The sequence below is a fragment of the Scyliorhinus canicula genome, chromosome 16 (assembly GCF_902713615.1).
Source record: "Scyliorhinus canicula chromosome 16, sScyCan1.1, whole genome shotgun sequence".
Taxonomy (NCBI): Eukaryota; Metazoa; Chordata; class Chondrichthyes; order Carcharhiniformes; family Scyliorhinidae; genus Scyliorhinus; species Scyliorhinus canicula.
This window is the reverse complement of record NC_052161.1, coordinates 26,214,197-26,240,579: the sequence shown is the minus strand read 5'-3', so window position 1 is coordinate 26,240,579 and position 26,383 is coordinate 26,214,197. Positions and strand designations below refer to the sequence as shown.

General features: G+C 42.7%; 1 protein-coding gene across 1 annotated transcript in view; it reads left to right on the top strand.

Annotated features, from left to right (window-relative positions):
- The window catches only part of nhlrc2 (NHL repeat containing 2), a 90,563-nt gene that overhangs the window by 38,406 nt on the left and 25,774 nt on the right, over positions 1-26,383 (top strand). The window contains exons 6-7 of the mRNA XM_038822044.1: positions 17,923-18,016; positions 21,377-21,605. Coding sequence (XP_038677972.1) covers positions 17,923-18,016; positions 21,377-21,605 — 323 coding nt within the window. The remainder of the gene's footprint in view (positions 1-17,922; positions 18,017-21,376; positions 21,606-26,383) is intronic.

The window sequence follows — 26,383 nt, the reverse complement described above, 5'->3', positions numbered from 1 at the left end:
CAATCACTTTTCTCTTCTTTGTGGCCTGTGTCCATTTTTTAGCCAGTTCCTTCTCACTTATAACCGTCTCTCAATATCTTTGTGTGGCTTTCTGATTGCTTTTCACATGGACAACATAGTAATTAATTTCCTTTGTGAATGTCCGTGAATTGAAAAAAGGATAGAAAAATGGCCCAGGTAGAAATTAGTACAAAGAAAAAAGAGTAATGCCCAATGTGAATAGAGGTAAATAAATATAAACTGTGGAACCAATAAAGAACAAATGAATGGCAAGAGCCAAGGTTAGAAGCAATAAATAAATATCATCCAGAAGAGCAGAAATAGAAATGTCAAGAACTTACTCAGAAAATGCGTACATCACTCCCTCAAATATTTCTGCTATGGCCCGCATTTTAATTTATTCACTGAGGGTCCATACTTGCAAAATGTAACACTGTAACGTAGTACATATGCAATGCCTTGTGGTTTACTGAGTTCAAACATGCAAAAAGCCCTAAACATATCAACACTACCAAGTAAATATCACACAGACAAATTCGAGTAGAACTTGAGGCACAGTTGGCAGGTATATTGTCAAATCTCCTGAAATTATGAACAGAAATGGGGAAGAATTTGTCTCTATTAAAGACTGTGTAGTCATTCTATCCTGATTTAAAGTCTTAATTGCATGTGAACAGGAACAAAGACGCCACAGAGACTGGAAGACCGAATGTTTCCTTGTTGATTACCCATGACAGGCTTTTAGTTTTTATTTCTGAACACTAATTTATCTTTATATCTTGCACACATCAGTATCAAACAGTATTTCAGAGTTCTGGTTTGTATTGTCAAAAGAAGCAGTTGCGTTTGACGTATGTTAAGTAATATGGCTGACTTTGTAACAAATTCAAATGTAGGAAAGGTTTACATTTGGGACTGCTAAACTGTAACCCAATGCAACTTTCAATTAGAATACCTAATTGAAAGCTTCAAGCAGCGCAAGAAGGCAGAGTGGATAAGTCTTTGGAGCTTGAAAAACAGCATGAGAAGGGAAGGGAGTGATGGAGACTTCCAAGCTTGAAACAGCATTAAACAGTTTTCAAAGATAAAGAAGAAAAAAGCTCACCAACCAATGGCTTAACTGTTCCCCTGTGATGTCCCAGAACCCAGTTCTTGGGCCTCTTAGTATCACCTCTATCTAGTTCGCTCAGAATTTTCTGTGTGTCAGTAAGATCACTTCTATTTCTTCTAAAATTTGGGAAACTCTAAAAATAAGAGGTCTCCCTTTTAAGACAGGAATGTGGGGGGGGAAAAATGTCTGAGGAATGTTTGTATTTAGAATTCTTTTTCCCAGAAAGCAGTGAAGGCTGTGTAATTGAATTTATTCAAGGATGAATTAGATCACTTTTTGATGGACAAAAGAGTCGAGGGTTATGGAGGGCAGACAAAAATGTGGAAATCAGACCACAAACAGATCACCATGATATTATTGAATAATGTACAGGCTCAAAGAACCAAAAGGCTTAATCCTGCTCCAATATTCCAAGTTATGTCTAAGCCATGGCAATTCAGATCATGACCCAAGCAACTCAGGTCTTCTTGTACTTCCAGTCTTATTCTCAAATTGTTCAATTTGAATTTTGTGGACTTGAAATGGTTTTTGTTAATGTAATTATTTCCTTCAAAATCAGATTTCACAAAATGTTCAATTTGCGTTTTATGGTATTACAAAAATGTGTTGGTACCAACACATGTGACCCTAAAAAAAAGCTATGCTGGTATGATCCTAGCCTTACTCCAGGATTGTGCACATGATGGAACTTTGCTGCTGACTCTGTAGAAGTTCCTGGAAGTACAGGTAATGGCCTTCCACAAGCATGTTGGGAATAGATAAATAATAATGTTTCAAATAAATATAATGCATATGTAGTCTGATTACTTAAATGTCTATTATGTGATGTTCACAGTGTGCTGTTGTACTGATGGGGATTCTTTCATTTTTGCCTTACTTTGAATGTTAAATCTGGTCTTAAATTTATTCTGCATGTATGTATAGTTTTAATGAATGTTACCTCGAAATTAATACCATAAAACGCAAATTGAAATTTTATTTAAACAGCCATATATAAATCCTTTGTGAGTTTTTTCTTTAGAATTATGGTCGTGTGCTATGTGCTTTGGCTTAAGGAAGCAAAGAACAAGGAAGGAAAAAACTATTAGTTTTTCGAAGTTCATTTGATTCAAAGTACAAACTCTGAATTTGAGTCATTTCAATCTGCCTTCATCTAAGCCAATCTGTTTTCATCTAATTGTTAGTCAGTTAGCCAGCCAGTCCTATCGTGAATGTTTGTTTTGATAGATTATTTTGCATTTAATGAGATTGTGGTAATTTATGCAATTTATTCATGAGGGTGCTGAATCTATACCTTTTAACTCAAATTACTAGATCTATTACTATAGTTTAGTAGTAAATACAGTACCGAAATTGAGGCTGGTCAAAGAACCCTATAGATTTAGTTTGGAGGTTTGATTCAGCATTCAAACTTGGACAAATGTTAGTTTCCAACTATTGTGATGCCAACAGCAGAGTTGTTGCTGAGATGGGACAGGTAAAAGAAAAATTGGAACTATTCTTGCTATGACAATGTGTATTCTAATATAAAGGTTAACATGAGAGTACAGTATCTCCCACACAGTGATGTAAGAGAACACCTAGGGGTCACTCAAAAGTTGGACAGAGCTATGCGCACAAGCCCTTGGCTTGAACCTTTTACTAAATCTATGTAAATAGCACTTGTAGTCAATAAATATATATAGTTAACCTACATAAGACTACAGGGACTTCATTGAGACCTTCGGAATGGTATCCAACATCCTACAACATGGTGGCAATGAATGGAAAAACCCCAAACCTCACATAAAATGCAGAGAAAGACTATAATTCTGCAAGGCTAAAGAATTCAAAGAAGCATTTTGACCTGAAGAATAGCTCAAAAAGCAGGTACGCAGAGGAAAATAGCCCGGCAAAAACTCCAAAGAAAGGCTGAGAAGCTGAAGGCAGAAATTTAAGATTTTTCTCATTGCAGCAGAAAACTCCATAGGATCTCATCAAAGTCTAGATTTAACTCCCAGAGTGTGGAATCAGCAGACCTAGTAGTGTGAGAGAAAACTTTTAAATTCCTGGGTAAAGCAAGTCCTGGGAAACTTGTAAGTAGTTCAGTGGTCAGAAATTCCCATTTAAAAACTCCATTAGAAAAATCAGATTCCTGAGTTAGCACCTGAGCATGTTGCATCTTAGCTCACTCCAAAGGTTGGGGGATGGAGAGGCATTAATTAATTCGGACAACCGTAGCTAGAGAATCAGGTTTAAAGGCCAGGATTCGATTCTTTCCCAAGCCTAAAAAGCTGAAACGGAGACGTCTGCAGCTAGTCAATCTAAGTAGCCACTGTTCAAACTTTGGCCAAGGCTTAGTGCGAAAGCCATTGCAGTGGGTGCCCACCTAAACCAGCAAGTGCTGGTAAACCTTTTGTTTTAAAACAAAAGGTGGTGCTATCTTGAATTTCAGCAACATCTTAAAGCTGAACCTACACTTTAAAAAAGGTCAGTTTGGACTTATCCAAAGTCCAAATCAATCACATAATTGGGAACATTGGAGAAAGAGATTTCTTAGATATCGGATTGCTTGCATAAAAATACAGAAGTGCAACAATTTAACACACTGCTTTACTTGGGAGGCCTGGTAGCTAGACAAGGAACCAACAAATCATCTGCTAAATTTTAAGAAGTAAGAAAATCATTCAATAATTATTTTAACCTAAAAAGTAACAAACCATTGAAAGGGCTAAATTTAATAAGCATGTCCAGCAGCCAGGAGAACCTATTGCCTCGTTCATTAAGGATCTGTACAGGATGACTGAACGCTATGAATACAGACCGAACTATCCCGTTTAGAAAGCTATCCCATTTGTTCGGCAGTCTGAATGCCGTGTTCAGTACAGGTCCATTTTAAGAGGAGAAAGTAAACCTTGGTACAAAGGAAACCCTTCAGCCCATTTAAACAGCACAGAAACAGAAACAAGAACACTCCAGACCAAGGGGAGCAATACCGTAAACAACCAGTGGAAGGACCATGTCAGCACTCCTGTGGCCAAGAAGCCCCACATGGAATCAGAATCCCTCCAGAGCAGGAGGAGGACATTCGACCCACCAAATCTGCACCAACCCTCTGGACGATCACCCTAACGAGGCTCCCGTCCTGTCCCTGCACCCCCATAACTCCACTTAACCCGCACACCCCTGAACACTGAGGGGAAACTTATCATGGTCAATCCAACTAACCTGCACACTATGCAGGGAGAATGTGCAAACTCCACAAAGACAGTGACCCAAGGCTGGAATTGAACCCAGGTTCCGGGCTCTGTGAGAGTAGTGCTAACCACTGTGCAAGATGAATATCCTGAACTTTCAGCCCGATGCTTTTAATGTAAGACAATTCTGTGCAAGGCCACAACATCTAAACACACAGAAGACCCAAAGATGAGAGCGAGACTGAATACCAAAAGGACATGCAGCCATACTTCTTCGGTGAGGTCAAAGATCCTGGATTCTCATATTGGAATGCAGACGTTTCAGTTAACGGTCACCTCACCAACTTTAAATTGGACACAGGAGCCAATGTTATGGTCGTGTCGTACAGCGAACCATAGCTGGATATGCAATGGCTAGTACCGCACATGACATGGTATAAATCCAAAGAAGAAACCAAACCGTGGCAGTCACACTTTTGAGGGCCATGGTAGCCTGCCGAATAACAATCTTAAGTTGGTTGTTATCAAAACAAATCTAATATGGTTTAAATCCCATGGCAGATTTCTCACCTAGTACGTCAAGAAAAGGAACTGTTTTGGGTTTTGCAAGCATGGGCTGATTGGGTACGTTGTGTACCTTGCCCGCTGCAAACAGTGGAAGGGACATGCTGTTTGATCTGCCAGTCTTTGGGAGGTACAACCTACATGTCTAGCATCACACTGGCACTGAAATTCAAATATCACATTACTCATTTGATAGGTAGAATGTCTTTTTGGCTAGATAGCAGCAAGCTGTTAGTGGGCAAGTACCACTCATGTTAGAATTGCATAATAACAGATTATGCAAAGGAAGCATTAGGGCAGCAGGGTAGCATGGTGGTTAGCATAAATGCTTCACAGCTCCAGGGTCCCAGGTTCGATTCCCGGCTGGGTCACTGTCTGTGTGGAGTCTGCAAGTCCTCCCCCTGTGTGCGTGGGTTTCCTCCGGGTGCTCCCACAGTCCAAAGATGTGCGGGTTAGGTGGATTGGCCATGCTAAATTGCCCGTAGTGTCCTAATAAAAGTAAGGTTAAGGGGGGGATTGTTGGGTTACGGGTATAGGGTGGATGAGTAGGGTGATCATTGTTCGGCACAACATGGAGGGCCGAAGGGCCTGTTCTGTGCTGTACTGTTCTATGTTCTATGAAACAGTTAGCTTCACCCGTTGCTTAATCTTTTGAGATACCATAGCCTTTGATGTGCCATAATTCAGCATCAAACTTGCATAGTGAATAAATAGCTTCGGCTCTACTAACAAAGTTGCCAATAAGGCCAGTCTTATAGCGAATGGAACTGTAGGAATCTTAACATGTATAGTAAGCAATGAAGGTAGCATAGGAGAAATCCCCCTGGAAAATTTCTCAACTAGTACGTCAAGGGAATGAGAGTTTGTTTTACTGTTGGATTTCAAAGTTGTTTCTGCGATTGGACAATAATTGCTAAATAATCCGCAGCATGTTAAGAATTACGCTGACAACCAATTTAAGATTGTCAGTCGGCTCGCAATGTGGTCCATTTATGTATACTGGAAACTGCCTATATTAATACATAGGGTCCGTACTTTCCAGGCTGAAAGAACACGTACATACATTGTGCCTGTTTCAGCTAAACAAAACAAGTGACAGTCATTCACTGGTTCATTCCTCAGGGCAATGCTTAACCAACCAGAGTCAAGCTGTCTGGTGTCAATTTCAAACACTACTTGCAGTTAACTGTCAATCACCATCAACTGATGCATTCTTCATGGCGATGTCTCTACCAATCAGAGTCCACTTGTCAACCAATCAACACTCTCTTGTATCCTTGTGACTGTCCTGATGAGTGCCAGATGAAAAGCTTCAATAAAAATATTTTCTTTTCAGCAGTGTTCAGGTTCTGTACTACCAATTGACTGAAAATTAAATTGTCACATTTGTATTTGGTAACTGCTGGTTATTTTTCAGTTCTGAAATAGCCCAAAGATATATTTTAATTCTCTAGATAGGAGCTATAGAACAGGAATAGGCCTTTCAGCCCATCAAGCCTGCCCTGCCATTCAATACAATTATGGCTCATCGGGCACTTTGATACTTTTTACCTACACTATCCCCATAGAATTATTCATAGAATTTACAGTGCAGAAGGAGGCCATTCGGCCCATCGAGTCTGCACCGGCTCTTGGAAAGAGCACCCTACCCAAGCCCACACCTCCACCCTATCCCCATAACCCAGTAACCCACTCAATATTAAGGGCAATTGTGGATACTAAGGGCAGTTTAGCATGGCCAATCCACCTAACCTGCACATCTTTGGATTGTGGGAGGAAACCGGAGCACCCGGAGGAAACCCACGTGCACACTGGGAGAAAGTGTAGACTCCGCACAGACAGTGACCCAAGCCGGGAATTGAACCTGGGACCCTGGAGCTGTGAAGCAATTGTGCTAACCACTGTGCTACCGTGCTGCCCAAACTCTTTAGTATTGTAATGAGAAACCTATCGATCTCTACCTTAAACATACTCAATGACTGGACTTCCGCTGCCCTGTAGGGTAGAGAATTGCAAAGATTCACAACCCTCGGTGTAAAGCAATTTCTCCTCATTTTGGCCCTAAGTGGCTTCCCCTTATTTTGAAATTGTGTACCCTGGTTCTAGACTCTCAACCAAGGGAAAGATCTTCCCTGAATCTACCCTGTCTATTCCTTTAAAAAAAATTTAGGTTTCAATGAGTTCACCTCTCATTCTTTAAAAATCTAGAGAATACAGACCCAGTTTGCCCAAGCTCTCTTCATAAAACAGTCCTTAATCCATGCCAGCATATTGCCTCCAATCCCATGCTTTTATTTTTTGCAAGCCAACTTCCTGTGAAGGACCTTATCAAAAGCCTCTGGAAATCCAAATATACTACATCCATCGACTCTCCTTAGCAATTTTGTAACTAACACCCTCAAAAAACTGAAAATTAATCAAACATAATTTCCTGTTTGTAAATCCAGTTTGATTAGGCCTAACCAATCATGATTATCCATTTATCATATACTTTATCATAGATTCTGGCATTATCCTTACTACTGATGTAAGGCAATCAAGTCTATAGTTCCCTGTTTTCTCTCTCCCTCTCCTAAATAGTGGGGTCACATCTGCTACCTTCCAATCTTGAACCATTCCAGAATCTATCATTTTGGAAGATGATAAGTGATGGATCCATTATCTCTATAGCAACCTCTTTTTATACTCTGGGGTGCATAATATCAGGTCCCGGGGACTTCTAAACATCCAGTCCCATTAATTTCTCCAATACAACCTTCTTACTTATTGTAATTTCCTTCAACTCCTCATTCTCCTTAGACCCTTGACTTTCTACATCTGGGAGATTTCCTATATCTTCCCCAGTGAAGAAAGATGCAAAGGCCAAACCTTTACGGCCATACTTGCCAGCGGGATCCTCCAATCCTGCTGAGGCGTGACCCCCTTGCAGGTTCCCAGTGGCAGAAGGTGCAAACAATGAGAAAACCAATTGAAGATCCTGCCATGAGCCAGTGCCGCAAAACATGCTGCACGAAGTAGGGAGGGGAGGGGAGGGGGAGGGGGGAGGAAATCCAGCCCAAAGTAATCATTTCAATTCTCTGCCATTTCTCTAATCCCCGTTATAAATTTCTCCCCATTATAGATTTTGGATATAATGTGATTGTGCTGCATTGGAAAATACCATAAGATTAAAAACTATTCTCTTTATAATAACATAGAAATATTAAGCATATTCTTCAAGTCATTGTTTACTCCCACATTCTAGGATTAAACTTCATGTTCAACGTTGCAAATGTTTCTAATCACTTTTGTTCCCGGGTTTAAACAGAATAAAGCCTCTCAAAATTTAACTACTGTCTGTTGAGATATTTTTCTGCCAAAACAAATGTTTTCTATTAAAATGTGCTACAAAGTCCTGAGTTTTCTTTGAAAATGCATCCAATATGTCATTTTCAAAAATTGCTATAATGAAAAAGTATTTACATTGCAAAACATATTGTGTAGAAGTTACTTTCACCTGTAATTGCTAAGAAACCTGATGTGCCCATGATAACATTCCTTTCGTCTTCAGAAAGGAATCATTTTTTTTTGCAAATTAATGTCTGTTGAAATAAGTGAAAGAAGTGCTGGTACAAGAACATTAAATGGTTGTACAATAACATCAACAGTATGTTGGGAGTGTACTTGCGCAAATCCTTGGAGGCAGCAGGACAAGTTGCAAAAGCTGTTTTGCAAAAGAAAGTGATACAAGATCCTTTAAACAGATAAGAGACATAAAAGCAAGAAAATTATACTAAATCCTTATTAAACACTGGCTATGTCCCAGCTGAAGTACTGTAGCCAATTCTAGGCCCCACACATTTGGAAGGATGTCAGAGGATGCAGAGCAAATTAATTTGAGTGGTAATAAATGTTTGATAACTATAAGCATATTAAATATGGGAACAGTTAATAGTAGTCATCGTTTATGATCAAATATATTTTTAAAATATATTTTATTCCAAACGTAACAAAAAATTACACAAGCGCCAAAGAAACAGTCAAAGTACAAACAGTTTGTTATTTTTCCCCTTTTTAAATCTTGCCCAACTCAACCCTTCCTCCAGAAAATATCTCCACCCCCACAGTCCCCTTATCTTTAAATACAGATATAAAAAGCCACCATCTCACATGAAATCCCTCCTCTGACCCTCTAAGACCAAACTTAATTTTCTCCAATTGCAGGAATTCCCCCATGTCCCTCAGCCATGTCAATGTCTTCAGTTGTGCTGCCTTCCTCCACCGTGGCAGAATTTACCGCCGAGCAATCAAAGAGGCAAAGGCCACAACATCGGCGCCTTTCCCTTCCAGTAGCTCCAGCATCTCCGACACTCCAAAGATTGCCACCAGAAGGCACGACTGCACCCTCACCCCCCATGATCTCCGACAATGTTTCAAAGATCAATGTCCAAAATTCTACCAGCTTTGGGCAGGACCAGAACATTTGTACGTGATTCGCACCCTGCACGCTTCTTGCATCTATGCTCCAACTTGGGGAAGAACCTATTCATCGGAGCCCGTGTCATATGGTGGTGACCACCTTGATTGAACTGTATGAGGCTCACCCCGGCACATAAGGCACGTTGACCCAGTACAAAATTTCACTGCAGGCAGATGCCCCCCCCTCAATCCTCCAGCTCCACCCACTTCCCCTTTATTTCTCCTCATGGTGCCATCCCCATTTCTAGCAGCTACCCATAAATATCTGAAATCCTCCCTTTCCCCAACTCATCATCCGATGGCAACCCGTCCAGTAGGGTATGACTCGGCAGCTGAGGGAACGAAGGGAGCTCCTTTCGCACAAAGTCCCGCACCTGCATGTATCTGCATTGACTTCCCCATGGCAACTGGTATAGCCCCGCAACTCCTTCAACCCTGCAAGCATCCGTTCCACGAACAAATCTCTAATCCGCTCAACCCCCTCCCTACTCCAATAGGACCCTTTACATGGGGTCCGTCCTCTCTGGTGCAAACCTATGATTCCCACATACCGTGGCCAGTACGAACATCCTCCCGACTCCAAAGTGTTGCCTAAGCTGGTTCTAGATCTTAAGGGATGCCACCACCACCGGGCTCACAGTATACTTGGCTGACAAAAACAGGAGAGGGGCCGGCACTAAAGCCCTTCAGCACATCCCCACCCAGGAAACCTCCTCCATCTAACCCCTCCTCCCACCACTGCCGCACCATTAAAATATTTATTTTAATATATTCAACTGTCAAGATAAATATATAAATTTGACTGGATTAAAATGTAAGGCTCTCTTTACTCATTAGAGAAGTTTGTTTTTTTGGTCAGAAAAGCTATTTGATCCACTTCTGAAAAATGTGACTAGTTCTTGTTTGGGAGCTTCAGTTATGAAACATCTCGATGAAGGGAGTTAAAATAACCAAACGCAACTTCTTATCCCATCCGAAATGTGCCTCAGAGCCAGCACTGAACAGTATTAACATTGTTGGAATTTCTTGTAAGAGAAGCAATATGGGAGAAAAGTCAAATATAATTAGTTAATTTGAAGGAGCTGTTACAGGCTAGCAAAGGTAATAATAATAATCTTTATTGTCACAAGTAAGGTAATATTAACACTGCAATGAAGTTACTGTGAAAAGCCCCTAGTCGCCACATTCCGGACCTGTTCAGGTACACGGAGGGAGAGTGCAGATTTTCCAGGAGCTCCACTTGCCGGAACCCCTCCGTGCAGGAGGAGATCAGGACGCCATTGTTATGGCATCCCGATCTTTCAACTCCCCAAGGCGACCCCCTGAACATCCCAAAGCACCTCCTCGCATCTCAGCTCACATGGACAGGGCAGCCCCCCCCCCCCCCCCCCCCCGGATATCCGATCTCTGGCATGGGGAAAATGCCAACCTGGGCACTGCCAGGCTGTCACCCAGTTGGTGCCAGGCTGGCAGTGTCAAGGTGCTCAAGTGGCACCAGCAGTGCCAGGGTGCCACCCTGCCCAGAGGACAACCATCTGGGGGCCTCCGATCCCACAGGAGACCCCCCCTCCCCCACCCCTCACTCCTGTGCTGTTCAGTTTGCGGGACCCAGCACTGAATGGTGCTTGCCTGAGATCTTTTTTTTCTTTTATAAATTTTACAGTACCCAATTCATTTTTTCCAATTAAGGGGCAATTTAGCGTGGCCAATCCACCTACCTTTCACATCTTTGGGTTGTGGGGGCGAAACCCACGCAAACACGGAGAGAATGTGCAAACTCCACATGGACAGTGACCCAGAGCCAGGATCGAACCTGGGACCTCAGTGCCAGGTGAGACTGCAGTGCTACCATTGCGCCACCGTGCTGCCCTCTCACCTGAGATCTTTGACGCGAAGGGATTAGATCCCAGGGCCTCAGCATGCTTCTCTTAGCGTGAGACAAGCTGTCTCACTAATATGCAGATTTGTCAAATACCGATCTCGCCACAATGGGCAGAATTCAGATCACGACTTCTCGCGAGATCCTGTTAGATTTCTCAAGTCATAGGCAGCCGAGTATATTCTGGAAGAAGGATCTCACGGCATCTACCAGCCACGACCCGATCAGACGGTAGGTCACGCCCAATATGTTTCCTTGAGCACTTGACAGATAATTTGTTTTTGAAGGGTGAATTATTGTTGGTGTCATCGATCACATGTTCAGCTTTTGACTATATTTCTAGGTATGCCCTTTGATTTCTGAAAATAGTACTCTAAAGCATTTGAAGTTAAATAAACTGCTTTGGGATACTTGTATTTGGTATTAAGAATTTAGTTTACATGTCAGGATGACAGAAACTGCAGCTTAGCCTTATATGTTATGGGTATAATTAAGAGAGAAGTCAACAGAGTTCTGGGCACTAAAGGATATAGCGATAGTGCAGGAAGGTGGAGTTCAGAGGTCATGATGTTATTGAATGGCGGAGAAGGCCCAAAGGGACAACTGACCTAATCCAGCTCCTATTTTGTATATTCCTTGCGTCTTTTTTGGACTAGCTTGTAATAATGGGTATATTCACCTGAAAGAACTTGCCAACATTAAACTTGATGAAACCCAATCAACTAGTTGTTTACTTAGTAAATATTTCAAAATCAGCCATGTATATTTTTTATGGATTGACTGATGAGGTATTATTTAGCTGTTACCATTTAGTCCTGTCTATAGAGATAACAGGATAAATCTAGTGTGACCTGTGATCTCATTTAATTTTTAAGCGGATGTTGGGTCTGATCCTTGATGTGAAACATACTGATTTCATGGTTGAATTAAAATACAGGGACTAGTCATTGCATTAAGTTTAATTCTATAAGCTTTAAGTTTTAATATTTCCACAGTTCAATTGATTCAAGTTCTGATTTTCAAAAAACTTTGTAAAGTGTTGTGGGTCTGAACAAACTGGATGTTATTTTATCTTTAATCCGCTTTACTTGCTGAATATAAAAAAATGCTGTTGAGTTAGCATGGAACGCTGACTAATGGTTCAACAATTAAGCTCTTTTATTATAATAATAGTCCGATTTCTGAAATAAAATTAACATGTTTAAACTTGTGCAGCTTGTCAGGACTCTTGTGTTACTGAAAACTAAAATACTGATCTTTGAAAATGATTTTACAAACTGTTATCTTGAAGATCAGCCATAGGCAACACTTTTCTATTTAATTTTTTCAGTATGTGTTTTGTATATTTCATGTTTGTAATTGCTGAAATTTTGTGTTTGAAACATTCCCTTGTGGCAACCAAAAATCTACTCAATCTAACTGCATGCTTGTATGATTGTTTTCCTCTTGCAGATAACATTTTGCTACTGAGTATGTTCTTTTAGGTAAAAGCTTGGCGTGTGTACTATGTGCAACACCATACAGCATGTGACTCAGACAGCAATGTAACAGTTACACTATTAAGACGCAATAAAATAATTCTGCAAATCTAAGCTCAGATATACAATTGCAAACAGGCCAATTTCAAGAGAATGGGGGAAGAGCTTTCACAAATTCCCTATGGGGTAATACTCAAAAACCTCAGTCAGGATTAATGCCACTCTTATTGCAGCAACGAGGGAGTCATGTGGCCTTCAGAAGGATGTAAACGATCCACTGAGACTGTTTTGAAGAAGAGCACGGGAATTCTCTGTGTCCTAGCCAATATTTAGTATCAACTAAACAGACTTATCTGATCATTATCGCAATGCATTTATGGAAGCTTGCTGTGCACAAATTGGTGATCGCATTTCTTAAATTGCAGCAGTGACTGAACTTCAGAAGTACTTCATTGGCTGTGAAATGCTTCAGGACATTAAGATCATGAAAGGTGCTATACAAATGTAAGTCTTTTATAATTTTGAGGCTGCCTTGCTGTCACTGTGTAGTCAACCTGCATTCAGATGACTTCTTCAAAGCATAATGGTAATCCCAATCTCTGAATCAATGTAAATAAGGACCACAAGGATCCCTATCATTAGGAAAGTTAACCTTGTAGGGATTGTAATATTCCACGTAGAAAAACAAAAGCTAATCTGGAGCACTCTGTTTCAAATTAAGGCACAATATGCATAAAAAGACCAGCTAGTAAAAGTCAAATTCTAAACTGATGAATTTTGTCACACAAAAAGTTATTGACACACCATGTTCTCTTGGGTAGTGTATTAGAGCACTGCAAAATGCTTCAAGCTGGGGAAATATGGTTCATGCAGAAGGATAATTTAATGGGGTCACATTATCTCCTTGTGCCAGTACCTATGTATGTGATCTTCGTGATCACTTCTTTACCTCGCTCTTTGTTCTATAGCGTGTACTAGAATAATGGTATTTCCAATTAATATTCAGGATAAAACAGAATACCAATCTGCCATTTTGGCAATCAGACTCATAACTATCATCAAGATAAATGAATTTGTAGCTGAAACTAGCATACAGAAGTTTGAAAATTGTGCACTTGTTTATTTCTTCCAAAGACAGATTTTAAATATTGTGGGAAATCTAAATAGTAATTGCTTTGTGGTGAAAGTATTTTTCTTGCCGACATATGCTTCCTGTTGAAAGAGTTATAATTTATTTTTTTCTGGCCACAATTTGAAGAATGAGTTGTAAATTAAGTTGTATTTTTGTGTTACGTGTGAAGCACAAAGATATTCCAAATGCAATTTTGCCATTGCTTTTCAATTTCTTTGCTTGAGGTGTTGGAAGGAAAAAAGATACAGGGTTGGATATTATACAAAAAGTACAAACAACCACAGTAAACTTAAAAAAAAGAAAACTATAACCTAATCTTTTTTTTAAATTTAGATTACCCAATTATTTTTTCCAATTAAGGGGCAATTTAGCGTGGCCAATCCACCTACTCTGCACATTTTTGGGTTGTGGGGACGAAACCCACGCAGACACGGGAAGAATGTAGAAACTCCACACAGACAGTGACCCAGAGCCGGGATCGAACCTGGGACCTCAGCGCCGTGAGGCGGTTGTGCTAACCACTAGGCCACCGTGCTGCCCTACTATAACCTAATCTAAGCAACCCCCCACCCCCACCCCCCCCCTCCCCTGAAACAGCTAACAGTGACCAATTCCCTGAAATACAATATAAACAGTTGCCATCTCTGGTAGAACCCTTCAATTGACCCCTCATGGTGTATTTGACCTTCTTGAGGTGCAAAAACTCCATTACATCACCGATCCATGCCTAGGCGCTAGGTGGCATTGCTAGACTCCAACTCAACAAGACTCGCTTCCAAGCAACCAACAAGGCGAAGGCAAGGACATCTGCCCCTGCACCCGTCCGCAGCCCCAGCAAGTCCAAAACCCCAAGTGTAGCCTCTAAAGGACAGGGCTCCAACTCAAGTGTTCAGGATCACCGACATAGTGCTTTAAAAAAAAAGACCCAGAAACCCACAAGCTTGGGGGTTGTTTTGCGGGATTAAAGGAGCTGGGAGCGAAGTATGGGCTGGAGCAGGGGGAAATATTTAGATACATGCAGGTTCGAGACTTTGTCAGAAAGGAGATACAGTGCTTCCCAGTAGAGCCAGCTTCCACGTTGCTGGAGGAGGTTCTGATGAAAGGGGGACTGGAGAAGGGGTAGTATCGGCGGTTTATGGGGCTATTTTGGAAGAAGAGAAGGCGACGCTAGAAGGGATCAAGGCAAAGTGGGAGGAAGAGTTGGGAGAGGGTATGGTGGAGTGGCTCTGGTGTGAGGTGCTCCGGAGGGTGAACACCACCTCGTGCGCGAGGTTGGGGCTGATGCAGCTGAAGTAGTGTATAGAGCGCACCTTACAAGGGTGAGGATGAGCAGGCTCTTTGAGGGAGTAGAAGATGTGTGTGAATGTTGCGGGGGAGGCCCCGCAAACCACGTTCAAATGTTTTGGTCCTGTCCAAAGCTGGAGGATTACTGGAAGGAGGTGTTTAGGGTAACCTCTCAATTGGTGCACGTGAAATTGGACCCGGGCCCTCGGGTGGCCATATTCGGGGTGTCGGATCAGCCGGGGTTGGAAACAGGCGCGGAGGCAGATGTTATAGCCTTCGCCTCGTTGATCGCCCAAAGGCGGATCCTGTTAGGATGGAGTTCAATCTCTCCACCCTGTGCCCTGGTATGGAGGGGGGACCTGCTGGAATTCTTGATGCTTGAAAGGTCAAATTTGAACTGAGGGGAAGGATGGAGGGGTTCTGCAATTCATGGGCATTATTCATTATGCACTTTTGAGAATTGGATCACATCAAACATTAGGCGGGGGGGGGGGGGGAAGCTAGGAGGGTTGGGCGGAGAGGGACTGCATATGTTAATGGTAGCCATGATGTGGAGATGCCGGCGTTGGACTGGGGTGAGCACAGTAAGAAGTCTTACAACACCAGGTTAAAGTCCAACAGGTTTGTTTCAAACACGAGCTTTCGGAGCACGGCTCCTTCTTCAGGTTTCACCTGAAGAAGGAGCCGTGCTCCGAAAGCTCGTGTTTGAAACAAACCTGTTGGACTTTAACCTGGTGTTGTAAGACTTCTTACTATGTTAATGGTGACTATGAGTGATTCCTGATTCCTTTTCATCATTTGTTTATGTTAACTTGCAGGCCAATGTCTGGGGTTTAGTGGGAGGATGTGATCGTTGTTATTGATATGGGGATTGACATCACATTTGTTACTGATTATTGTTTATTGTTAGGTGTAAATTTTGGAGAAAATGTGAAAAAGAAGGAGAATAAGAAAAGAAAAAATGCCGTATTCACCTTGTCTGAGCGGAGACCAGCCTACCCTCCAAATCCCTAACCTGAATAACCTCTCTAGCAGCCTCCTGCCACCTTTGCTAGTGAGCCAAAAGATGGTTGAACTTCTCACCATACTCAGACACCACCCCGCTCAATTGCCTCAACTGGGGCACCGCCTTATCCATAGACAGGTCAAACAGTATTTGCAGCTTTTTCCTGCATGCTTGCCAGAGGGTTCTAGAGTTGGGTCACTCACATACCTACAAGTATGCGCTCCTTCCTAGCCTCTCCATCCATGTGTGCCCTATGCAATATGATCTTCCCTCTAATTAAAGCCTTCAACACCTCTCACAGAGTAGAGGGCAATACCATCCCATTGTCATTGGAACTCCACATATTCCCTTATAGCTCTCGAATTCTCCCTGCAAAACCCCAAAAGCCCTGCTCCAACCTCCATACCATGCGCTGCATCCGACCCGCCTTCAAAACTAGGTCTACCAAATGTGGAGCATGGCCAGAGATAACCACAGCTGAATATTCCGCCTTCTTCATCTCTGAAAGAAGAGTCCGACCCATGACAAAGTAATTATCCTCAAGTACACCTTATGTACCGGGGGACATCCTTATCCCTAGGATGCATAAACCGCCAATGGTTTGCCCCCCTTGTCTCCTTCATGAACGCAGAAAGCACCTTTGCCATCCCAGAAGGGGTCTAACACACAGTTTAAATCCCCCCCATCCCAGAATCAGTTGGTGAGTGTGTAGTTCTGGTATTACAGACAAAAACTGCCTTATAAGCATTATATCATCCCAATTCGGGGCATACACGTTTACTAAGACCACTGACTTTTCTTCCAGTGTGCCTGCAACCATCACATATCGCGCAGCCCCCCCCCCCCCCCCCCCCCCCCCCCCCCCCCAAATCAGCCAGGACATTCCCCGCAAGTCCTCCGTTCAGGCCCCTTATTCAATGCGAGTGCCGGAAAACATGCAGCTGAATGCGCTCGGTAGGGAACTTTGTTGCCTTTTGGGAACTGGGTGAAAAACCTGGCTCACCCAGGCCTTCCAGAGCCTGATCTGGTCCCGCACCTGCAAGTGGGTCTCCTATAAAAACACCACATCGCCCCCAAACTCTTTAAATGAGTTGGAGATTATGTGGAGATGCCAGCATTGGACTGGGGTGGACACAGTATGATGTCTTAGAACACCAGGTTAAAGTCCAACAGGTTTATATAAATGAGAGCTGCCTCTCATGCGGCAACTAGGCCTCCCTCACACCCTTCAACATCTCGCCTTGCACCTTCACAGCTTTCAAAGTCTTTACACAGCTGCTTTTGGATAGGGCCCAGTGCCTCCTCAATGGTGGCTTTGAAACTTGTTTCCTTGCCGATCAAACTCTCTGTGCATCTGCTTTCCAAACTTCTCTAGCTCCTGCACCATCACTACAGCTGGCGTGTCTCCCGTGATGGGCGCGGCCGTCTGCACCATCTTCTCTCCCTCAGATTCTCTCGCCGGGCTACCAGCCTGAGATTTCTTTCAAGTGGGCTTTTTCAATGAGATTTTCAAAATAGCTCCATCGACTAACCATTATCCAATTCAGGCAGCTGGGTTTAGACACAAAACCCCCCTGAAAAATATGCAAAAGGTATTGAAAAACAAGGACCCTGGCGGGATCCATCTTTTGTACAACTTGCTCTTACATGACATCACCGGACGTCCCTAAACTGCCATTTTTAAAGGTCCATAGAATCTTCCAAACTCTTTCTGGTCCTGCGATTCTTAGTTTAGACTCCAGTCAGGAGAAACAACCTTTTAGTGTCTACCATGTTCAGTCTCTAAGATTTTAAAATGTTTCAAAGAAATCACCTTCCCCTCTCTTTATTGCAGGCAATACCAACGGTAGTCTTCTGTATGTTGCAATGGCAGGTACTCATCAGATATGGGCCATTTTTCTAGAAGATGGAAAACTCCCAAGAGGAATGTAAGTAATTGTTGACGATGATTTATAGAAATATTCTTAATTGATAGAGAAATATTTTGTTGGATTTTTGAGAAAAATTCTGCAGGTTTTCTTAAGCTGAATTAACTTGTGTCACCTTCAGTTATGGCTTAAAATTGGCCCACTGGCATGGATTTGTGTCTTCATCGGCTGGGCAGTACTTTGCCAGACAGTGATTGGTCTTTTAAATCCTCTAACAATGCACTTTTAGGTAGTGCAATTGAACTAAGGGTCTGGTTTAGCACACTGGGCTAAATCGCTGGCTTTTAAAGCAGACCCAGGCAGGCCAGCAGCACGGTTCAATTCCCGTACCAACGTCCCCGAACAGGCGCCGGAATGTGGCGACTAGGGGCTTTTCACAGTAACTTCATTGAAGTCTACTCGTGACAATAAGCGATTTTCATTTTTCATTTTCATTTTTCATTTCAATTATTATGTTTTTAGTCCAGAGCCAAGAATAAATGAGCCAAGTTCATCAATGAATGCCCTGCCCCCTTCCAACATTCACCAATTTTATCACTGAGGTGTTTTGTAATTGTAAAAGTAGGAAAACAGCATGATCGAGTGTTTGAACAATGTTGAAAATTATTAAATACAAGAAGGCAGACAGTCTGCCCTCTTGATTCAGTGGCTCGCTTGATTGAGGGTAGGATTTCTCTATCCTAAATATCCATTTAAAAAAAAATCTTAATGATTTTCAAGTGTTGCCTGAAATAAAGTTGGAAATTATTTTATGACTAAAACCATGAATGCATTTGAAGAAATACTTCCTTGTAGTTAGATGAAACCTGGAACACTACCAAAAACTATTCTTATCTAGATTATTTCAGCTATTATATTAGGAATGGGCTAATTGGTGTAGTGTCTGTTTATATCTGCTAAATATCAGTAAATGTAAACAAACCTTCACAAACATTTCCTAGTGGAAACAATCCATACAGTTTAAATCTCTGGGCTATAATTTGACATGGGGTGAATCAAGTGGCATCTTCTGTTAGTTAGACTTGCCCTTTCACATTAACGCTTTAAAAATGTTTAAGTAGCAAATTGCTGAAAGCACTAGTTGATAATGTCACAGGAAAGAAAGTAAGGCATCTGGGACCTGAGTAAACAGGGCAAGCAACTGTTATTGCTTTAACAAATCAGATTGATGTGTTGTGTTATTAGGACAAGGACTGAGAAGTGAGTCAATTCAAACCAAGAGAAATTGTGTTAATATTGAATGGAAGAGGCTTTTTAGAAAGTCATGTTTTTAAATTCTCCAACAACAATAAATTCTTGAAGGAATGAGACTGCACGTTTATAATAATGGATTTTCAAAGCCAGAGAGCTTGATTGGGAGTAATTAACACTTGATAAGTTGTTAAAAAGCACTGGATTTGAATACATTTATCACTGGGACGAAATTAGATCTATCAACCATACAAATACAGCAACTTCACACCTTTCAATGATCGGGGCGGGTAGCACGATGCAAGTTTCTCTAACCAACAACATTTAGTTATCCATGTTTAACAGCAAACCATTTGTGCGTAAATAGCAGCAAGAACCATTAGCCTCATAGCTGTTTTGACAGAAAACTCTGGCCCAGGAGAAAGAGTTTTAGGCCCACTAAAATATTGTTTGTTATTATGTATTACAGTACGCCAGCTAGAATATATGCCATGAATCAGTCATCTAGCTTTCTCTACCTTTTTACTCAAAGTACTGGAAATATCAGGGGCGGGATTCTCCAACCCCCCGCCAGGTCGGAGAATCGCCGGTGGGGGGCGCGGTGTGAATCCCGCCCCTGCCGGCTGCCAGATTTTCCGGTGCCGGGGTTTTGGCGGTGGCGTGAATCGCGGCGCGCCGGTCGGCGGCTGCTGGCAGCAGCCCTCCCGGCGATTCTCCGGCCCGCAATGGGCCGAGTGGTTGCCCGTTTTCTGCAGGTCCCGCTGGCGTAAATCACAGCAGCTACTTACCAGCGGGACCTGGCTCCACTGCAGAGTCCTCGGGGGTGCGCAGGGGAATCTGGCCCCGGGGGGGGTGCCTCCACGGTGGCCTGGCCACGATCGGGGCCCACCGATCCGCGGGCGGGCCTGTGCCGTGGGAGGCACTCTTTCCCTCCGCACCAGCTGCTGTCAACCTCCGCCATGGCCGGTGCGGAGAAGAACCCCCTGCGCTTGTGCTGGGATGATGCCAGCACACGCTGGCGCTCCTGTGCATGCGCCAACTCGTGCCAGCCGGTGGAGGCCCTTCCGCGCCGGCAGGCACGGCGCCAAACACTCCAGCACCGGCCTGGCCCCTGAAGGTGCGGAGGATTCCACACCTTCGGGGCGGCCCGACGCGAGAGTGGTTCACGCCACTCCTCGGCGACGGAGTGGCCCGCCCCGCCAGTTCGCAGAGAATCCCGCCCCAGATCCTTGTCATCCAGCATGTAGGGAAATTAAGTGTAGAGTGTTTTATATACACAGTCATTCCTGTAAATATCTAAAAACAAAATAATATCACGAGCAACAGCCTTTCCTCACAGAATTATTGTTCTTTATTATCTGTTGCAATTGTCAATGGATATTGTTGATTCATATGCCCATATGATGGTTTAGCTCACTCGGCTAAATCGCTGGCTTTTAAATCAGACCAAACAGGCCAGCAGCACGGTTCGATTCCCGTACCAGCCTCCCCAGACAGGCGCTGGAATGTGGCGACTAGGGGCTTTTCACAGCAACTTCATTGAAGCCTACTCGTGACAATAAGCGATTTTCATTTTCATTTCAGATTACATTCAGGTCTGCTTCAGCCTTAGATTCTAAAAATTTGAATATGGTATGGTAATAATCAAGATTTTTTTTAAATCAGGCCGGGACGCTTTGCAACACTGGGAAACTCGGATGCAGCTTTTCTCCACCCCTATGAATCTCGAGGGAACCCAAACCAAACTTAAAATCTGAAGGCAGCTACAGAGCTCTCCGGCTGCTGCTAATCTGCAAAGGCACATTCCAGGCAGTGACACAAGCCTGTTAAATCTTGGTTAATGTAGCTTCCAAAATGGTGGTGCATGTGTGAGGAACACACTGATATGTTATTCTATGTGAACAGAACAGGGTCCAATTATTTTGAAGACAATATGCTACTTATAATTTGGACCATATTCAGAAGTTCATAATCACTTAATGGTTCAAATATTGCACTAGTACTTGGTATACTTGCATATCTTGGTTTACCTACATAATTTCTCTGGAGAAAAAAAAACGAAAATATTATCTTTTTTTTGTGAAAGAAAAATTGCAGCTAACAAAAGTTCAGCTATAAAGTTCATATCAGTGTTCCAGATGTGTATATGAATTTGCTTGTTTCTCCTAGTGAGTGCAAGAAGGGAACATGCATTCGTTTTGCTGGGAGTGGTAATGAGGAAAACCGAAACAATTCCTATCCTCACAAGGCAGGATTTGCTCAACCATCGGGCTTGTCTGTAGCTCCTCTGGAATGGAACTGCCTTTTTGTTGCTGACAGTGAGAGCAGCACAATCCGTTCTGTATCACTGAAGGATGGTGCTGTAAAAAACCTGGTGGGAGGAGAAAGGGATCCTCTGGTAAGTAAGATTAATCCTAAAATTAGGCTTGGTTGAGTAAATTCTGTATCTGCAATGATACAAGCAGTCATTTATACTAAACCCATTTATAGAAATGAAATGCATGCATGGCATTTCAGAACATTAATATGTTTGCATTTTAGCAGTTGGTTGAAGTACATAAAATCTTAGAAACGTTCAGTTGCACAAAATATTTCTTATCACTGTTTTGGTTTGTGACCAGCAAATTATACAAATTATTTCAGTGGTCAGAAATGACGGGCTGCTATGGCCAAAAGATTTACTTTGCCACATTTCATCCTTCAGGCAGCTGTTTTGGTCTGGTTTCTACTTTAATACACAGGACGATTTGTAGTAGTCGGAAGCCCAGTTGGAATTTTTTCCAAAATGAATTGTTTTATGTGTGTTTACTTTCTTTTCTATGTTAGCTACAAGAATGTTATGTTGCAGTGAGTTGTTCAAATATGTATTAACTATCATGTTTTATCAAACCACATACTACTCGATTTATGATTTAAGTGTTCAGATTAGGAGTAGAAAGGGCTGATTGAAATCACTTAAGAATGATGCAGCGGTTAGAGCCAGAGGTGGAGAAAAACCTGAAAGCTGAACAACTAGCTTTTGGCAAGGGTGAAGCACATGAGACCATGTCGTTGCCTGAGCGACCTTAATTGAAAATGGTTTGAAAATAATCTGAAAACAGATGCTGTCTTTCTCGATCTCACTGCAGCACATGACATGGTGTGGTACACTGGTCACCTTGTCAAAATCTCAGTCCTCCCTTCCCAAATTACTGATGCCATTGAATTATTATTCTGAGATAAACGTTTCAGGGTGCACAAAGGTGCATTCAACGGGAAACCCTATTTACAACAGTGGAATCTTCAGTCAATGGAGGGCCGCCTCTGCTGCCGCAAAACCCTTGCCGGGTTGCGCGGAAAATCCTGCCCTATATCGACAATTTGCCTCCAACCCTGTCTTGGAAGATCATCTATGCTGATGGTATCTGGTGTGCCTCTCAGGCTTGGACATTTTCTAAATCAGAGGCAACACTAAATAACGATGTTTCAAAGCTGGCCAACTGCTGCAAGACATGGTGCCTCCAGCCCAACAGCAATAAAACAGTCTCAAGAATATTTCATTTCCACAATACCATTGCCAAGAGGGAATTCAACATCTCCTTGAATGGCAAGAGATAGAATCATGAACAATATCCCGTTTACCTTGGTGTTGCAACATGTCAAGACTACTTCTCCACTTGCATAAGAAAATGGGACTACATTATGAGACCATACCCTGTGCTTTTATATTTGATGCTCTTCAGTGATGCGATTATATATACTTTGATCAGCACCAAAACATCTGTAGGATTATGTGAGGACTTGGCAATAGGCCAGCAATAACAGATTGGGCGGCAATATTATGTAACATTCACACATTGGGATTGGCAATTACTGCTGTTGGATATGCATACTGTGGCAGCTTCTTTAAGGGGAGCTGTCATTTCCTGCATCTCTTCAACATCCTGTGGGCAGTTAACTCGGTGTTGACCATGGCTGTTTCCTTGTGCCTAGTCCTGTATATATTATTGATATCTTTGCTCAAGTAAAATTTAGCATGTTGTAAAACCTTCAGCATGGTGCTCACTGGCCCCAGCATTAAACTGGAGCATCAATCCTCCTAAGGATTCCAGCATCAGTATACCATTTTTCAAAACAGCTTTATATATTCCACAGCCTACAGGGAAAACTGTTACATAGGATCCTTATCCCTTTTAAGAAATTTGCAGTTATGCACTGGCAATATAATTATCTTCCATTCTATTGTAGTTAATCTCTTGTTCTGAACTCATTCCCCTTAAGTTCTTTTTTTCAGGCAGCAGTAACAGTCTTGACTGTCTATACACATTTTACAAGCTAAGACGTCTGTATCTACCCGTATTTAGACAATTGGCTAATCAGAGCCTCTTATCAGGAAATTGCATACGTAGGCAGCTGAGCCTTGCTTGCAAAGAGAAAATGCTGGAGCACAGAAAAGGTCTTCCATCAGCATCTAAGAGGCAGGTTAATGTTTTGTGTGGAGATGTCTTTCGGATGCTGGTGGATTGATCCGTATATTTCCAGCTTTTTATGTCATTATTTCAAATTCATAATTTCAACACTTGTGTCTTTTCTTTCCTTTAAGTAACTTGGCCTATTAGAGAAGTTAGACTTCTTCATAAATCAAGATCCCAGTCACAGAAAGAAGTAGTCTTTCATGCCCACCTGCTTTCTGACTTCTTAATGGTTAGCTTTGTTCCCACTAGAACACTTCAGGGTCACGAAATTCAAATGTGTAACTTGAGGGAAAGAAGCAAAATTCGTTTAAAAAAAAACATTGTATATAAATGTTTGATCTGATGGCAGCAGCTATATTTCTAGCATGCAATACTATATACATTTCAGTGCACCATGTCATCTGAACTGCTTGTTCAGCAATCAGTGTTACACTCTCTATTGGCCCTGTGCATTGATGCCATGAGGTTATTTCAAGCAAAATGCAGTCTGTAAGCTACAGAAATGCAACTTCTGTCTCACGTCCCATCTTGATGACCGATTTCTCCCTTGGAGAAAGGACATTCATGGAACATTTCAAATTCAGTACAAGTCTAGACAGATGTTGACATAGTTGTGAAGTACACAAGCAAGGAGAGATTCCTTCCTGTGCAGATCTGGCTGAGCTCAGCAGGCTAGATTATGTACAAGATCAAGCATCAAGAGTTTATTCTTCACATTGGCATGACATTTTTTGATCTTCAATAATTTGGGTTATCAAGGTAGTTCCTGTGACAGCTTGATTATCTTTGCTGCAACTTCTCAGTCAATGCCTGCAGAGAACTTGAAAATATTTGAGATTTTGCTGGAGTAAGGAGTTATTTTGTGCCCTGTGTGTCATACGCTGGATAAATTCACAGATATAAGGTGGAGGATACAATCTCTGACAATCCCTTGGTGCTCAAAGGTTAGGTGGGTTTACGGGATAGTGAGCCTAGGTAGGGTTCTCTTTCAGAGAGTTGGTGCAGACCCAATGGGCTGAATGGCCTCCTGCACTGTAGGGATTCTATGATTCAAAAATCTCAGGAAAATCTGACTTTTAGATTAAACATCAACATCTGTTAGACGTACCAATATAGACAGACTAGCTACACATGGAAAAATAACCTAGGTGGCTCACTGGTGTCATAATTGTTGAGAGTCTAAAGTTCACCAAATAGGTTATTGTCAAGGCACCTGACAAAGTTTGAAAGCTTGCAAAACTAAATGAAAGAGCCTTACTCTGGATGTTGAAACCATGACAACATTCCTGGAATATAATATTGTATTAATCTTCCCATAAGCACTAGATTGAGTTTAAGTTGCTTTGCAAAGTCAATTTGGTAACTAACTTAGTTTATAATCTTTCATCAGTGGAAAATCCAGTAGAATCGTAGAATCCCTACACTGCAGAAGGCGGCTGTTCAGCCCATTGGGTCTGCACCAACTCTCTGAAAGAGAACCCTACCTAGGCCCACTCACCCGTAAACCCGTAACCCCACCTAACCTTTGAGCACCAAGGAACAATCCACCTAACCAGCACACCTGTGGACTGTGGGAGGAACCGGAGCACCCAGAGGAAACCCAGGCAGACATGGGGAGAAAGTGCAAACTCCACAGACCTGAGAACATACTTAGACCTGAGAACATACTTGAACCTGGGTCCCTGGCGCTGTAAGGCAGCCGTGCTAACCACTGTGCCATCACTAGCGTGTACAGATTCCTGAAAGGTATTGTCTCTAAAGTCAGTCCTTCACAGATTGCTGCAAGTTGAACTTCGAATTTGCCATGTGCATCAGAATGTTTTGAATCCGTGAATTTAGGATCTTAGATTCCTGTGCTTAAAAGGATCACTTTCACAGACCTTGGGCTGATTCTCCTCACCCCGATGCCTTAATCACGTCCGGCACCAGGGCAGAGAATCCAGTTCCATGCATGGAATCGGGACTAGCGCCGGTTCCTCGATTCTCCGGGCCCCGAAAAGCAGTGTACCCGGGGAATATGCCGCACCGCATATCCGTCACCTGCGGCCATTCCCAGAGGCCCACCCAGCTATTCTCCTCCCCGACTGGCTGAAGTCCCGAAGGCGTGGACCACTCGTGGTCCTGCCGTTTGGGATACTCATGTGGCAGCTGCGGACTCAGTCCACGGCCACCATAGGTCGGGGGCTGGCCGATCGGAGGGCAGTCCAGGACCAGGGTATTTTAGAGCGGGTGGTCCGGGTCGGGCGGGCGGCCGATCCGAGGCACTATTTGCACAATCCAGCTCCATGGTCTGAGTCCACCATGGAGCACGGTGCAGCCGCTGGAGGCCGCCACCATGTGCATGTGCGACTTCTGACCCGGAAGTGCTGGGGGCTGTGTCTGCAGCTGGAGCTGCGAGCTTCACGACGGTTCCCTGCTAGCCAACTGCAGGGCTGTGAATATGTGGCCTATTGACACCAGTTTTTCTGGCGTAGAAGGCCATGGTTTTCACGACGGCATGGGGACATAGTCCCTGAAATGGAGAATCCAGCCCCTTGTTTAAGCTCCAAGGGTGCACATGAATAAGGCAGATAAACAGGCTACATAATTTTCTTGCCGTAAAATGGAGGTAGCTGAGAATACACTTCTGCAAGTTAACCCACAGTTATGGGTTTGTGTTTGTAAGATCAGAGGTGAAACTGGGTAAGTTGGTAAATATTGTAACTCATTGTGTTATAGCCCA